This window comes from Plectropomus leopardus, chromosome 22 (genome assembly GCF_026936395.1).
Source record: "Plectropomus leopardus strain MGB_pleo_1.0 chromosome 22, ASM2693639v1, whole genome shotgun sequence".
NCBI lineage: Eukaryota > Metazoa > Chordata > Actinopteri > Perciformes > Serranidae > Plectropomus > Plectropomus leopardus.
Window position 1 is genome coordinate 18936220 of NC_142197.1, and position 14977 is coordinate 18951196.

General features: G+C 39.5%; 1 protein-coding gene across 6 annotated transcripts in view; it reads right to left on the reverse strand.

The window, feature by feature from the left end:
- The window catches only part of cald1a (caldesmon 1a), a 79777-nt gene that overhangs the window by 25164 nt on the left and 39636 nt on the right, over nucleotides 1-14977 (reverse strand). For 3 of the 6 annotated variants that reach the window (XR_015775467.1, XM_042511401.2, XM_042511402.2), the window contains exons 3-7: nucleotides 9904-10041; nucleotides 5248-5668; nucleotides 5120-5152; nucleotides 4820-5029; nucleotides 1257-1372 (exon numbers count right to left, since the gene is read on the reverse strand). Coding sequence is in view for 5 of the 6 variants with exons in the window: in XM_042511401.2 (XP_042367335.1) it covers nucleotides 1257-1372; nucleotides 4820-5029; nucleotides 5120-5152; nucleotides 5248-5668; nucleotides 9904-10041 (918 nt within the window). In the remaining variant the exon portion in view is untranslated. The remainder of the gene's footprint in view (nucleotides 1-1256; nucleotides 1373-4819; nucleotides 5030-5119; nucleotides 5153-5247; nucleotides 5669-9903; nucleotides 10042-14977) is intronic. The other 3 variants (XM_042511403.2, XM_042511404.2, XM_042511405.2) reach the window with 3 other exon arrangements.

The window sequence follows — 14977 nt, forward strand, 5'->3', positions numbered from 1 at the left end:
CGAGAAATTAGTTAATAAAGGAATTTTCCACAACCGGTCAAGAGTAGATAACCACTAATGGGGTTCCTCTAGCTCAAAAAAGTGGGATTTACGACTTTTTAGAGCCACACGGAATTTAATTAAAGACCAATTCTACAGTAGCCAAAACTGAAGGGAAAAAACATGAACTGACATCAATTACTTAAGAAAAGGGAAACATTAATGCAAGAGGAATTCTGTATTTCTTTTGTATTTTTTCAATCTTACAATCAAACATCACAAAAGCAATTCATAAAAATCTTACATCCCATGTCTTACCATTTTTAAGACATTTTAACACCAATTAAGTGAACACCACTTTCAGGATTTTTGAAGCCTAAATGCAATCACCAGAAGTAAAAAGCTCTAGTTAAGCTAAAACTAACTACACTATGGTTGCATCCTCACAGCTACGAGCTTTTAAAGTCATGTTCAGCTTGATGACGTTGTGTAGTCGCCTTATTAAAGACACATAACAGCTTCAGTGTGGTAGTGGCGTATTTAATGACAAATCTTATGTTGTAAACCAAAACATTAAAGTCTTGAGCTTGTGTTAAGCACAAACCCATTTCAGGCTTCTAACCTAAAACCCATTGACTTTGAGATGAGGGAACGAGGGGTGCTGCAATGCGGCTTTGTGGGTTTTAGGACTCATTAGTTAGTTTTTTTATTATAATGTTTTACTGCCAATATTTGAGCAGTTGGGGAATCGGAATTTCAGTTTGTCACCTATAATTGTCAAACTAGCTTCAAGATAAAAGCATCACACCTTTTTTTGAGCAAAGTACTTAGTTATAATAAGCTTGGCTGGAAAATGTTACTTGTATTTTTAGATCTATATTAACAATAATTATGTTAATATCTATATTATTATATTATCTATGTACCCAGCCAAGTGAGAAAATAACCCTAACCCTAACCCTAACCCTAACCCATTGTATGTAGGCCTGAGAAATCTGTATTGGTGCATCTCCACGATTGAAGGAGAATTGGAGAACATGTTTGAACTGTATGAACTGTTTTGATTCTTGATATTTAAACAATAATTCACAGACCAATCACATTCAAGCAATTATTCTTGAGTTTTCAGGCCCACAGTCTTAACAGGCAACAAATTAGGACATGAACTTTGCTGAAAGCAGGGTTTCTTGAATAATTCATCAGGCCTGGCAATCCCCAATCTGGCCTCAGTGGAAACCACGAGGTCACTTGATGTGTGTGTTGTTGTGTCTGTGTACCTGAGGGTCCTCTCGGGTTTCCTGTGCTGTTTGGGAGCTGCCTCCTCCTCGTGCAGCCCTCCGTTCTGCTTCCTCTGCTCCTCTCTGTCCTCCCTGGCTGAGCCTCTCTCGTTCATCTGCACAGAAACGAACGTGGGGACCAAGTGAGCAAAGACGCGTTTGGTGGTTTGGCTGAATTGGGAATTGCAGGATGTCGAATGAGAAAGAGGATGAGAGCACACTCGAAACAAAATAACACAGAACATCACACAACACAGCGTCCACTCCAGAATTACTGCTGAGACGGGATTATCTAACATGTGATCATCATGGGAGTGTCTCTGTTTTCTATTGCTGACATCATCAAAAATATCATTCGAGTTTTATAGATTATAATTATCGTGTGTCCAAGCCCAATATGTACACTGCCAGTTAAGCTTTTAAAGCACCTTATATTATTAACATGTAGCACAAGAGGTACATTTGTCCATCTGTTAATGCCATCTAGCAGCCTATTTTTCTTTTCTTTTTTATTTCAACCACAAAATGACCATGTGTACATCGGTTACTTACCCTGTGTTACCTTGAATGTGAAGAAAACTTTGTTTTTCTTACGTACCTCCACGTCGAATGGAGAATCCAAAAACTGAGAAGTCTGAATTGAATTGAAGTAAATGGGGTCCGTGTTAACAACAACAAAACCATATCAAAGCAACCGTTAACAAACTCACACACAACTTTTGCGGTATGAATCAATTCCTGTTTATTCAGTCGTATGCTCCATGCCTCTCAAGCACATGCATTTTTGCTAAAAACGTACTATTAAAAACACTTCAACATAAATAGTCTGATGTAGGACCCAGTAGCATGCCTGGGTAAGAGTGTGCACAGGAACCTCAGTGAAAGTGTCAAAAACTGCAGTTTATCAAATGGCCACATGAGGCTGGCTCCAAAAGCGAGATAATCCTCATAGAGCCCCACATTAAAAATGCCAAACTTAACAGCTGAAATAAACAAGTTAACCGCCTGGTAAAAACAGTTTTGGTCTCTATAGCTGATTTCCTGGTCATGACAACTGTATTGGGGTGAATGTTTACATAACTCACCCACTAACATTTTATAAAGGCTTATATTAAGCATTACTAAGGGTGTGCTCACTGCGAGGCGTCGCCTTAGTCTATGAATCAGATCCACAGCTGTGGTCCCGTCCATTACTTTTGATTTGAACTCTGCTCAATGAAATTAAGGAGCAGAGTTCAAACGCACATGCTTGCTCTCTAAGAGCAACTCATATGTGAAGTGTTTTAAATGGTAAGGTTTTAGCAAGAATGCATGGGTTCAGGAAATACTTAGCATACGACTGGATAAATGAGACTTGGATCATACTGCATGAGATGTATAAGGAGTTTGTAAACTAATGTTTCTATATAGTTTTGCTGTTGTTAAAAACAGTCCCCTTTAATTCAATTCATTAAGACTTTTCTTACCAGGCATGTGAGAGACAGAATTCTTGCTGAATTTAAGGTAAGACAGTTCAAGTAATGAATATGGGAATGGTCATATTGTAGGCGAAGTATTTTCTTTAGGATTATATAGGCTGAGCAGGTGGGCCTTTTCAGCACACCTGTACTAGCATACCTTTAATACAGCCTTTGTTAAGACCGTCTTTACGAATTATTAGGTCTTTGCAACAATCTGAGATTTAGCAGGCAAATGTCAGCTCAACAAGAGATAAAAAGAATTCACACTTTTTACTTGGAGATATATGAAATGTCACCAGAAATGCATATTGACAGTGAGAATGCCAAGAAATATGACGCATCTTTGAGCATCGTTGTTTACACCATCAGAGGCATCTTGAACCGATAGGCGCTCTTGTCTAAAGAGGTCATACAGACCTCTGTTGACTACAAAATGAAATGCTTTGTTCGTGAGGGCGTTTTGTTTGTCAATGTATGAGGAGGCTACACAAGAAATGAAGTCACTTTTGTGGTGTGGCAAAGAGTTTGGAAGGCATAGCTTCGGGGTTTCATGATAAATTATAAGCCTTTACTGATGCAATAATACATTGTTCTTAGGTTTGCTTGGACTTTAAAAACATATTTGTGTGGACAAGTTTGGGATTAGTAATTTTTGTTTTCAAAGTTTCTAAAATCATAGCCTGGTCCAAAACATTTAACTGGAAATATACACATATGATACCTCACGGATCTCCTTATAATGTCCCCTTGTAGTAAACATGCATTATTTTAAATAACATCTACAGTGAGTTCTTGGAGTGGAGTCGGTGTAATAAGTGTTGCTGCTCTCACAGCTGAGGTGGAAGACATGCAGACAAACACTGTGACCACTAAAATGTAGGCTCAGTAACCACCAGTTGGTGCAAGCCACACTGTGACGACTCGGGGTGTCTGGGTAATTTCAGCGTCTGGCTCCGATATAAATCACTAGGTCAACAAGACAGCCTTATTAAGAAAAATTTTGTGGTTTAATCTGGAAAGATTTCTGTTTTTACATCTCTTTAAAGTCCCCATGATATGAAAAATACATTTTCCCAGTTTTAGTCCGAGTGAACGATCTTTGTCACAAGGGAATGAGACGTATGCCAGGTCACAGTGACCTTAACCTTTGACCACCAAATCTAATCAGTTCATTGTCTTGTCCAAGTTCACATTTGTGCCAAATTTGAAGAAATTCTCGCAAGGCGTTCTAGAGATATCGCGTTTACAAAATCAAATGAGACGTTGGGCGACGAGTTAGCCACACTGGTCATGTAAAACATTAAACTTCACATTTATCTCTCCAACATCCTCCTAATCTAATGGCGAGGGAGGTATGTGTGTAGCCAATAGTCTGCTTTAGCTCTGTATCGTGCTTAACTCGAAGCGCAGCCACTTTTTAGCAGTCCAGTAATATGCAATATCCCGTTTCACTGAAAAATACATCACAGTACAGAAAATAAAGATGTTTTATGAGCTCATTTATGCTCAATGCTGGATACATATATGGACACGGATGGAGCCTTCTGTCCGTACTCATTTTGTCCATATTTGTGCACATTTTCTGAAAGCTTGCGGATACAGATGAAATGGAGCAGTACCATGGGAGATCGTTGGGCAGTGTAGCGTAGTTCAAGCAGGAAACAACCAGGGAATGACGATGACATTTTAAAAAATGACTGAATGGAACAAATTGACAAAACAGTGAATTCTTGGTCCACATGTTACAATGTATTTATGGGCTCACAGACCACCACCATCTACAACACTGCCTCCGTTAAAAGGTATATCATTACGGCCTCCTCCACTGTTGCTTTATTTGCTGTTGTCAGAAACTTTTGATTCCTCTCTTTAGTGCCATCTATTGGCTCTGTCTATGCTTTCGAAAAAGGGTGCATGGAGGTATGAGGGCGGTGACATTTACAAAGTTTGAAACAGACTATTTACATATGCAAAAGGAGTATAAATGATCCCTAGCTCTTTCAATGGGGACTGTAAAGATGCATGTCGACGCTGAAGTTACCCAGAGATTTTTCTGTGCTGTGCAACACACCTCTACTGAAAATCTTACCACATGAATGATACCTCATTATCTTCTGAATGCAGTATTTCAGCTACCTCATTGTCCTCTTCAGTGTCATTTGTGAGAGTCATAGACTTTGATGAATAATCTACACAATCATCCTCAGGTACCTCCACAGCCTCCTCTGATGCTACTGCATCCTCCTCAGCCTCTGACTTGGCCTGGTTTGAAACCTCACTGACTACTGAATGTGTTTCTTCTTCTGTGAGTTCCTATGAAAAAGGTTTACAGCAGTTCTTTGAAGGAAAACAGTGATTGAATCAAGGATGTGCATTCAGAAGCCAATAAAGTGACGACCATACCTTGATGTGATTTTTAGCTTCTTCTGTTGATTCCTACAGAAACAAGCATCACATTTGCATCCACTGTCAACTACAAAAATTACAATAAAAGGCTAACACAACTGAGTAATAATAAAAAGATAACTCACCTGTTCTCTCAAATAAGACCTTCTCGGTTTCTCTTCCATCACCTCCACTTTCTGGCCTTCATCTACACCCTCATCTTCCTCCTCTCCACCCTCAGGAGCTGCCTCTTCCTCCTCCCTCGGCTCCTCTTGCTCCTTTTCCTCTCTCCTCGAGCTGTACATCTCTGTCTTCACATCATCGTCCTCATTGTCACGGTAACGACCCCTGCGCCAGGAGGATGGCCTCTCCTCTTCTGCATTGTTTTTCTCCGTGGTGACGCTGTCGTCGGTGGCGTCCAGCTCCTTTTGTCTTTCTAGCGCCTCTCTCATGCGTCTCTGCCGTCTCTCCTCGCGCTTGGCCATGCGATCCAGCAGGGCCTGGTCCTCGTCGTCTCCGCCGCCACCTCCTCCGTAAGAGCTGCTCACAGACACTGTCTCTGTCACGCTGTGAGGAGAGAGAGGAGACAAACATTTCACTGTGTGGTCCTTTGTTAACGAAGAAGAAGCCTCAAGGCCAGAGCAGCAGACGTCAGCTGTTAGACTGAATGCATAATGTTATCTCCTGTTACCACTGAGATGCCCTTAATCAAGGCCTGCAAGTGTCATAGTTGTTTAGTGGTAAGAGACTTGTTGTGTTGTTCATTTTAAGCGGTTGTGAGTAACTAATGTGTGACATTTAATTAGGAGGAAAGGACAAAACAAAACAGCACAACAGCTGTACTAAATTATCTCACTTGGAACTAGATCTCTGACCTGGCACACAACGGAAAATGACAGAAAAGACAAAATTATCAAAAGAATATGCTAGAGCTGCACAATATATTATTGGATTTTTCTGACATTGCAATGTCAACTTAAGCAATAAACACATCATGAAACACTGCAATATTGCACTTTAAATATAGTAACAATGAATTAAAAGAATACTTTCACAGAGTTTTTTAAGAAAACGTTTATTCTTGCACGCTTCCATGTTGAACAAAGAATCCAAAAAAAGGGGAGTCTTCGTTCAACAACATCAAAACTATGCCAAAACATTTGTTTGCTAACTCTCATCCAACTCATGCAGTATTATACAATTCTCATTTATCCAGTCGTATGCCCTGTATTTCCCAAACACATGCATTTTTGCAGAAACATTACGATAAAAAAACAAAACACTTCCGTCCGAGTGGTGCACCCTCAGTGTGACTGGGCACTTAAGCATAAACTCCACGTTAGCAGAGTTCAACGCATGCCTGTGCTGCCATTTGGCCATTGACTGAGACTGTTTGTACTGAAGTGTCATAAAGTTTAAGCGACCATGCATTTTAAGAGCAGATATTTTGATATAAGTTTGCTGTTGTTAAACATGGTACAAAATATTTGCCTTTCTTGGGTTCTAAGTACACCGTGGAGACATGCTGGAAAAACAAAAAGTTTTCAAGATTCAAGGTAAAACGCCGTGAGTCACTGATATATAAATGATTATTTTGCACACTGTAAATTACATCCTGTCTGTAAGAGCTGTTTTGTTGAGCCCTGCTGTTAACTTTCTGTTCAATCAGACAGGCTGTCTGATTCTGTCAGATTCTGACGCAGAATCTACAAGTATAAGAGTGAGGATTATTAAACGAGTGCTGCTGCACTACTCTGCATATTTGAAAGGAAAAGTATGGTTAGGAAAGGAATAGGAAAATGTGAAAAGATGAGCACAGATGAAACCAAGCATGAATAACATGCAAGTTTTTTCTGGCAGAGTACCTGTAAAGCCTGGAGTGGTGATAAGAGGATATTTTTTAAGCCATTGTTTATAATGTTCATTGTGAACATCCATGTGCTCAGGGATTTTTGAGTTAGTTGAAACAGAACATCAGCAGAAAACGTCCTCTTGTTATTGGTGCCTTTTATGTTCCGTTTGATGTTCTTTTTTTCCATTAAAATAATTATTTCCTTTCATCTTTTGATTCAACAAGCAATTTGTTGTATTTTTTTCTCCATATAATAAATTGCATTATTGTACATTATTCACTTTATTATTGCATTTCACTGAATTCAGGTTCTTGTGATTTCATGGGACAAAATGATTAGTTGATTGATATAGTCAAAGTAGTAGAGAGGCAGAACTTATTTGACTTTACTATCTGTTTATTTATCTCAACTATTACCATTATTATGATATTCAACATTCATCTTCATCATTTTCCTCATATCATGCAGCCTTACCATATACCCAGTTAAGTCTCTCTGAGTATGTTAGACCTGATCAACTGCCTGACTGTGACTTACGCTGGCCACTGATACCAAAAAAAAAGGATGAATGCTCAAGAAAACCTCTGAGTTGCAAATAAACAAAATTAAATTCAGTGAAAGGAAATCAAAGTTTACAGAGAGCGGCTGCCACATTATTGTCAGCTCTTTGGCCAGTATGTGGAGAATGCTGACAACTGGCTGTACTGACCAGTTTTCACCACAGATATTCTTAAAAATAAACTATTGGTCAGGCCTTAAAATAAACAGAAAATAAAGTGAATCTCTATTGGATTCCAGGTTTCCATTTAAATTTTTATCCGTAATAGTTGCTTTGTACAAAAAAACATGCAAAAAGGATAACTCTGGGAACTCAGTAAGTATGATTTATCCTTTGCTGAAAATTAAGTCTGTTATATTGAAATTTGGAGCAAAGTGGTGGACTCAATTTCCAAATGACCAACTGCATGGCTAAACACAATGTAAGCTTAAAGTATCTATTATATATTTCTGTATTTCAATCCACCAAACACCAACTGTACATCCATCCACCTCGGTCCAAATAGCATGACTCATAATATTCTGACCTAAAAGTCTGGCAAACATTATCCTTGCATCTACACAATCGACAATAGCTAGCCAACACTAGGTCCAGTCCCAGCATCCTCCTGCACAATCCCCTTGTTGTTTGACCAGCCCAGGATGTATCTCTGAGCTCATAGAGGGGAAACATTCACGTCCACAAAGCATCGTCTGTGCTGCTAGATGTCACAGCAACCCACCACTTTCACCGTGGCCAAGACGATTGATCTCATGGCCTCAGAAAACGGCACAGAAACTGATATTTAGCTCCTTTGTTCCCATGGCAGTCTTTCTGATGGATAGGTTTGAGATCATGTGTTGGTTATTGTGTTGACAGCTGTAAATGGGTAGAGAGTGACATTCAACTCTTGCACTGGTTGACTTTATTTGAGGATGCAAATAGGAATAATGCTTTGAAAAAGCCACTTCACAGAATCTTATCATAAAACTCCTGACAAAGTTACAGTATGTCAGCTTAGCCAGCACCATAACTAGTCACAGCAGACCTGTCACGCTTTGGATTTCTCCACATATTGAAGTGGTGTGCATTGGACGGCGTATCTAAAGATTTTGAAGGGTGGAGTCTTTTTTGAGGTTTTCCAAAACCCAGGATACAAGAGCAAATGCATATGGAATGGATTGGACAGTATGTTTGTCTGCTCTCACGTACGCTGTCAAAGTTAGCATGTCTGACTAACAAGCCTGTTACCCACCGTAGCAACTGAGTGTCACTTCCAGTGCTTCTGGGATTAAGAAAAAAAAGTTCACAACTACGACATCCACTGCGCAGGTGTCCCTGAATGCTGTCAGATTTTTACTATGGATGTATAAAAAGAACTGGATACAGTCTTAAAGGCGAGGCTGCATACATCCCTATGAAAGCCGCTCAATGGCACATGGAACTTCAAATGTTTGACTTCCCAGGTCTAAAATTACCTGGATCTTCTGTAGCATGTGGCCCACAGAGCAGGTGCACCAGAGACGGTCAAGTGGCTTATTCTGGCTTTAGCCCTCTGCTAACTCGAACAGGGAAAAGGGGATTTAATGGTGTGGCTTTTCTTAACTTTCGCAATGTTATCGAAACAAATGGATCAAATCTGAATAGTGAAACAAGTCATGTCACAGAGATTGAGAAAACATGTATGCAATGATTTAAAGATGTCTCTTTCACAATATAAGTCTATGTGAAAAAGTATTTTTGGGCCCAATGGCATTGTATGATAGACCTTGAAGTTGTAGTTACATGATTTGGTCACTTTGTCAAATTGGCTTCAAAGCCCAGCACTGTTCCTGTGGGCTATCAGACCTTTTGGAATATCAAAGTGAGCATCTGTCCTGCTTTTTATTGGGCCATATGGCCATAAAATAATATCACTTTATGTCAGGTAGTGGTTGAGTGTTTTATTACTAATTTCAAAATCATACAAAATAAAACAAAATAAGTGTTATATATCAGTAAAAACTGAGCCTGGATATTTGTAAGGTGTGTGTGGGGGGGTAACCCCCTGCGCGTTTTTTTTTGATAAACAAGCTCTATTTTGATTTGCTCTGGTGATATCTGGGTATAAGTATTGGATGAAAACAGAATACTTTACAATTGCTTTCATTAAAAACGTATTGACGGGAGCTGAAAACCCAACAATATACTGTTTTCTTTTTGCTGACATTCTTTTGAGATGTGCTGATGTTTACCACACAGAAAACACTTTTACTGGGTGGGGTGATACTTCAGTGATATTTTTTCCCCCATTCGTTGTTCCTCTTTTGCTTCTTCAGCAGAACTGAAACTGAGAGTTGAGCAATCAGCTGCTGACTTTTTATTTGTCACAGACAGAACCTGTATATTTGGTATTGTATAATATGTGTCACCTGTGGCTGTTGGTCAGAACCAGACTGTCTGGCTGTCCGCTGGACTCCTCACCCTCCCTGCTCTTCATCCTCTCCTGGCGTGCCCTGCGCCTCCTTTCGCGAGCTGCCTCCTCCTCATCATCATCATTTCTTGCCAACCTGAGTGAAACAAAAGAAAAAAGAAAGAAAGTGTGAGGACACAAAGAGAAACTTTTTTTTCTTAGCTTCAACTTTCAACCCTTCACCTCCCTCTCCTCTTCCTCAATTTAGCTTCACGGTTAGAAACTTCAAAGTGAACAGTTCTCTAAATTGGACTGCAATCATCACGGTGACCAAACCTGGTGGATTTGTCCTGAGCTTCTTTTTTTCCCCCTCTTCTCTCCTATCAAGCTGACCCGTCAGCTGTGCAACCACCTATACTTCTTATCATGGCTGCAGTTTTCACGAGCTGATAAAAACTCAGCCTGGAGACTTGGCTTGGCTGCGGATAAGAGAGAGCCAGAGAAACAGTGCTTCTGGGGCCACAGCTTGAACTGGTCTGGTCAATGTTGGAACACAGCAAACTGCAGAGGTCTGTGTGAATGAGTTTATGCGCTGCAAAACAACCACTAGCCCTAAAAGTTGATATTTCTACAAGGAATTTAATACCACATTAAATCTAGAAATCACATTTTTTCGTGGGTTCACAAACTGAAGTAAGAAAATCTCTTATGTCAAAACTGAGGCAGATGTGAAGTGAGTTTTGTTTTAAATATGCTGCTTCTTGCTTGAATAAAATTCTAGACACAACCTCAGTTTTGCTGAGACATCCATTTCATCGTCCTAGTTAGAAGGAGTAGTCTGACTTTTTTGAAAATACACTTGATCATTTTCCTGCCAAGTTAGAAGAACAATATCTCTCTCACACTGGCTTCAAAGAGATTGTGTTTACCATGCTCACGGGAAGAGCCCATATGAACATCCCCATCATGTGTTATTCTTAACCTCATAAAGTCGAATTTTTCTGAGAGCTCGCGGTTCACAAGTTCATTTTTCGGTGGATGGTAAGACAATACAGGATTTCTTACACAATAATTTGGCTCTGGCGGCCTGACACAATCAAGACATCTACTGCCATGTATTGATTTGATATTGTTTGAGCTGGAACATTCATTAGGAGCGCTATTGAAATATGTACTGTTCGGAATCGGTTCTGCATTACACGACACCTTAAGAGCACGGAGCATGTGTATTTAACAGCTACAACTAGCAGATATACTGTTTATTTGAGAGATAAAAGAGTGGTATCAATTTTCTCATCTACTTCAAGACAGTTAAAACCTCTATTTTCTATGTTTTTTCTTGAGAAAAAGTTAGCAAACTGAGGTAAATAAAAGGGTGTCTTTATGCAAAAAATATGTGGAGGCAGCACTAAAATACTCGTTTTAACAGAATTCTTTGCTAAGGCTCAGTTTTGCTGATAAAACCATGCCCACACAAATAATGTCACTTTCTCAGATAATTTCTTTCGCAACCTCAGAGTGCATGTATATATAGAAGAAAGTTAACCCTTTAATTTTTTAACAGTGTGAAACACAGTTCCACTTTGGCACTGTATTTTCTAAACACTCTGCATAACTAGTCAAGGATACAGTAGACGAAGCGAGTTCATACCAGGTCATGTCTAAATGTCATTGATAAAATCATTTTTTCATTAGAGACTGAGAATTTGAGAACTGCCTGTTTCTCTAGTCTCTCCATCTTGCGCTGACATTAACAGGAAAAAAATCCACTGTAAAAACAAACCGCCCAAAATCCAAAGCAGACATGCAGTGGATTATACATGTCTTTATAAAATGCGGCGGTTTAAGTGAAGGGTGCGGCTGCATACAATCATCAACACAACTCCATTGTTCACAATCTAGTTGGCTGGAGAACTACTGTATATTTATGCGCTTAAATTTGATTGAAGGCAACAAGTTTAGGCCTTTCTCTGGAGCTGGTCCAGAGTCACTCCGGGAATAAACTGGCATAAAAGTAGACAGGTTTAGAGAAAGAGGCTTAACTCAAAAAGTTTATTTGATATTGTATTATAAATTAATGCATCATAAACTGAGGATATCTAACAACAGTTGGACATTGCAATGCTACCAGAGACATATTATTCCCTTTTTTCCCATAGTATTAAATCATTTCCCGAACTGCTGTGTTTCTGGCCACCTGACATCTATGAACTCAGCTCCATGCTTGATCTGTGTTGCCCTGACTGACCTTTACACTCCCACTGCTAACCACATGCCTAGCTACCTAACATCCCAGTGCTGCCTTTGAGGTCGGCTAGCGAAGCGTGCTATTGCATGTTAATTGCAACATGTGTGGTGAGCCAAGCGAAAGCTGCTTGGGTTTATGTGAGGTTTTACAGCTTGTGAATAACAATTTCCCTCTTCCTTTTTCTTCCCCTCCACTCCTCTGTCCACCTCCTGTTTCTTACTCTCCGATGAGGTATGTTGTCATAACAGAACAGATGAATCTGTTAACGCCCAAGCTGGACCTACGGGACGGTGACATCAGTGACGTCAGGCAATGATTTACACGTGTGTGCTTCATACAGCATCTTTAAGGGTCAAAAAAACTGATCTAATCCAAATAAGTTACACTTTTAAGCCTTAAAGATAACCTATGTAACTTCAGCCCCTGCATCCATAAGTTACAATCAGCAAAATGATAATAGTATCTCTCTTAAAGAGACAGTTCATCCTAAATTTAAAAAAAAAACAACATTTTTTTTCTCTTACCTGTAGTCTATTTATCTATTTAGATTGCTTGGGTGTGAGTTGCAGAGTGTTGGAGATATCGGCCGTAGAGATGTCTGTCTTTTTTACCAATATAATAGAGCTAGATGGCACTTGGTTTGTGGTGCTCAAAGCACCAACAAATTACATTTTACTTATTTACAGTTACTCAAGATCATCAACAAAACTTATTGTGAGAAGTTTCATGTAGGAACTATTTTCTTTCTACTGAACTACACCCTCCAACTGTATCACCTCGCAGAAGGACTGTGAATCTATTCATGGAAAAATGGCCAGTGCTCATCACAGCACAAGATGGAAACATGATTGGTGTCCTCCTTGGCTAAGCTGCAACGTTAGCTAAGTCAGTAAAACTCATGAAATCCTAAACCATTCTCATTCCCAGGTCACCGCTTTGTCACACTCCTTAGCTTCTGACTGAGACGCATAGGACACCCTTTAACAAATTGATGTGACGAACACCTGAGATAAATTCTAGCATGTGGTTTATATCGTAAAAACATCTTGGGTAAAAATAAGTATGTTACGTATGATAACCTGACATAAACGTGGGACGCTGGTGTGCGACGACCATACCTAAGTAGCATAATGTCATGTTCAAACTACCTTTACTTTTGGTGTCAAACTGGACACAACCTGTGATCTCCAGGCTGACAGGCTGGACTTGTTTGACCCATCTAACTCCCCTCCATCCCACTCTACTGAGGCTTAGCAATATGGCTTTAAAATAATATTGTGATATTTCAAGGCTATATCACTATATACAGGGTATACCTTGATAATTATTAATGTCCATTAAACTAATGTTAATTACTAAAATACAAAATTACTGAATGAATGTTAGTGTAAGCAGATAGACAGACAGATATCGCTGCGCCTTTAATTGTGAGGATTCATCCACTGTGAGCGGGCAACAAATGAACAGCTCTCCAGTTCATATATTACTAATATTTGCAAGTTGCTCTGGTGCGCCATGGTCACAAAGTGTCACTAATTAGTCGCGATCTGAGCTCTGCAAATACAAACACATGCCTCACCTGCTCACACTACTGCCACTACCACTCATTAAGATAGACTGTTACCACAGCGCCTTCAAACAAGATTATTAATTCATTGTAAGCTGTAAACAAACCAACAGCTCTGCTGATCATATTCAAATAGTATTTGTAAATCGCAGTAGTGCTCCATAGTAGCAAAATGTGACAAAATAGTCACAGTCTGGAGCTCTGCAAAAGCCCTGATTGTACGTGTATCTGTGAGAAGCAGAGAGATGTACAAGAGAGCAAGAGAACCAAAAATGCTGGTGGCTTATAAAAAGACGTGACAATTTATACTCAGTGTTCGCAATACAGTCATTTTATGTACTGCACGTGGAACAAGCCGCGTTACCTCAAGTACCACACACTGAGTGCCATCTTGTTCAATTGTATTTGAGTTTTAAGTCAGGCTCAACTCAGACCAAAACAATCCAGACAGATAAATAGCACTACAGTTAAAAGGAAAATGTGTATTTTTGATTCTGGGTTGAACAGTACCTTTGAGTTTGCAGACATTATCTAATATTAGCCACAATGAGCTACTGGTCATAGCAGAACAAGTAAAGCTGAAGCAAATAATCCCCTGTGAATACTGAAGTGAGAAATATTTTATTGCATAAAAATTCTACTTTTTGTTTTTAGGAGGGCCTTGTTATTTCTTCTTTCAAAAGTTACAAAGTCTCACTTTAAATAAATATTTTTTTTCCCCCCAATTACATTCATATTCTGCCAACTTCAATAGAGTACCCTGCAGTAGAAAGCACATTAACTCTTATTTAAAATGCCATGGTGATATGTTGTTTCTGAGTGAAGAGAAAAAAAAAAGTTGCGAAAAAACTGCCTTAACTCCCGAAGGACTGCACCATCCCAGAAACAGCCCCAAATGTCATGAGAAAGAGAAAAAGACAACAGCTAAAAATGGAATAAAAGAGTCCTTGGTGGCGGTGACGACGACAATCTCAGGGTTAAAGATTCCTCAGTAGGAGAGAAGAACAAACTCCTAAAAGCTGAATTAGCATTCCTGTCAATCACAGCCTTGGCTAGAGACGCATACACAACCAAAGCTCTGATTTAATATCCCCTTCCTTACCTAGGCCCCAAACTCCATCAGCATACTGACACAGAAATATGGGGAGAGGTGGAAGCGAGGATAGGGCAAAAAAAAAAAAGAAAGAGCAAGTGAAATTGAGAGTGAGGATAAAGATGAGAAGTGGGAAATGAAAAACGGGGAAGGAAAGGGCGTGCACGATAATGGAAAAAGGAGTA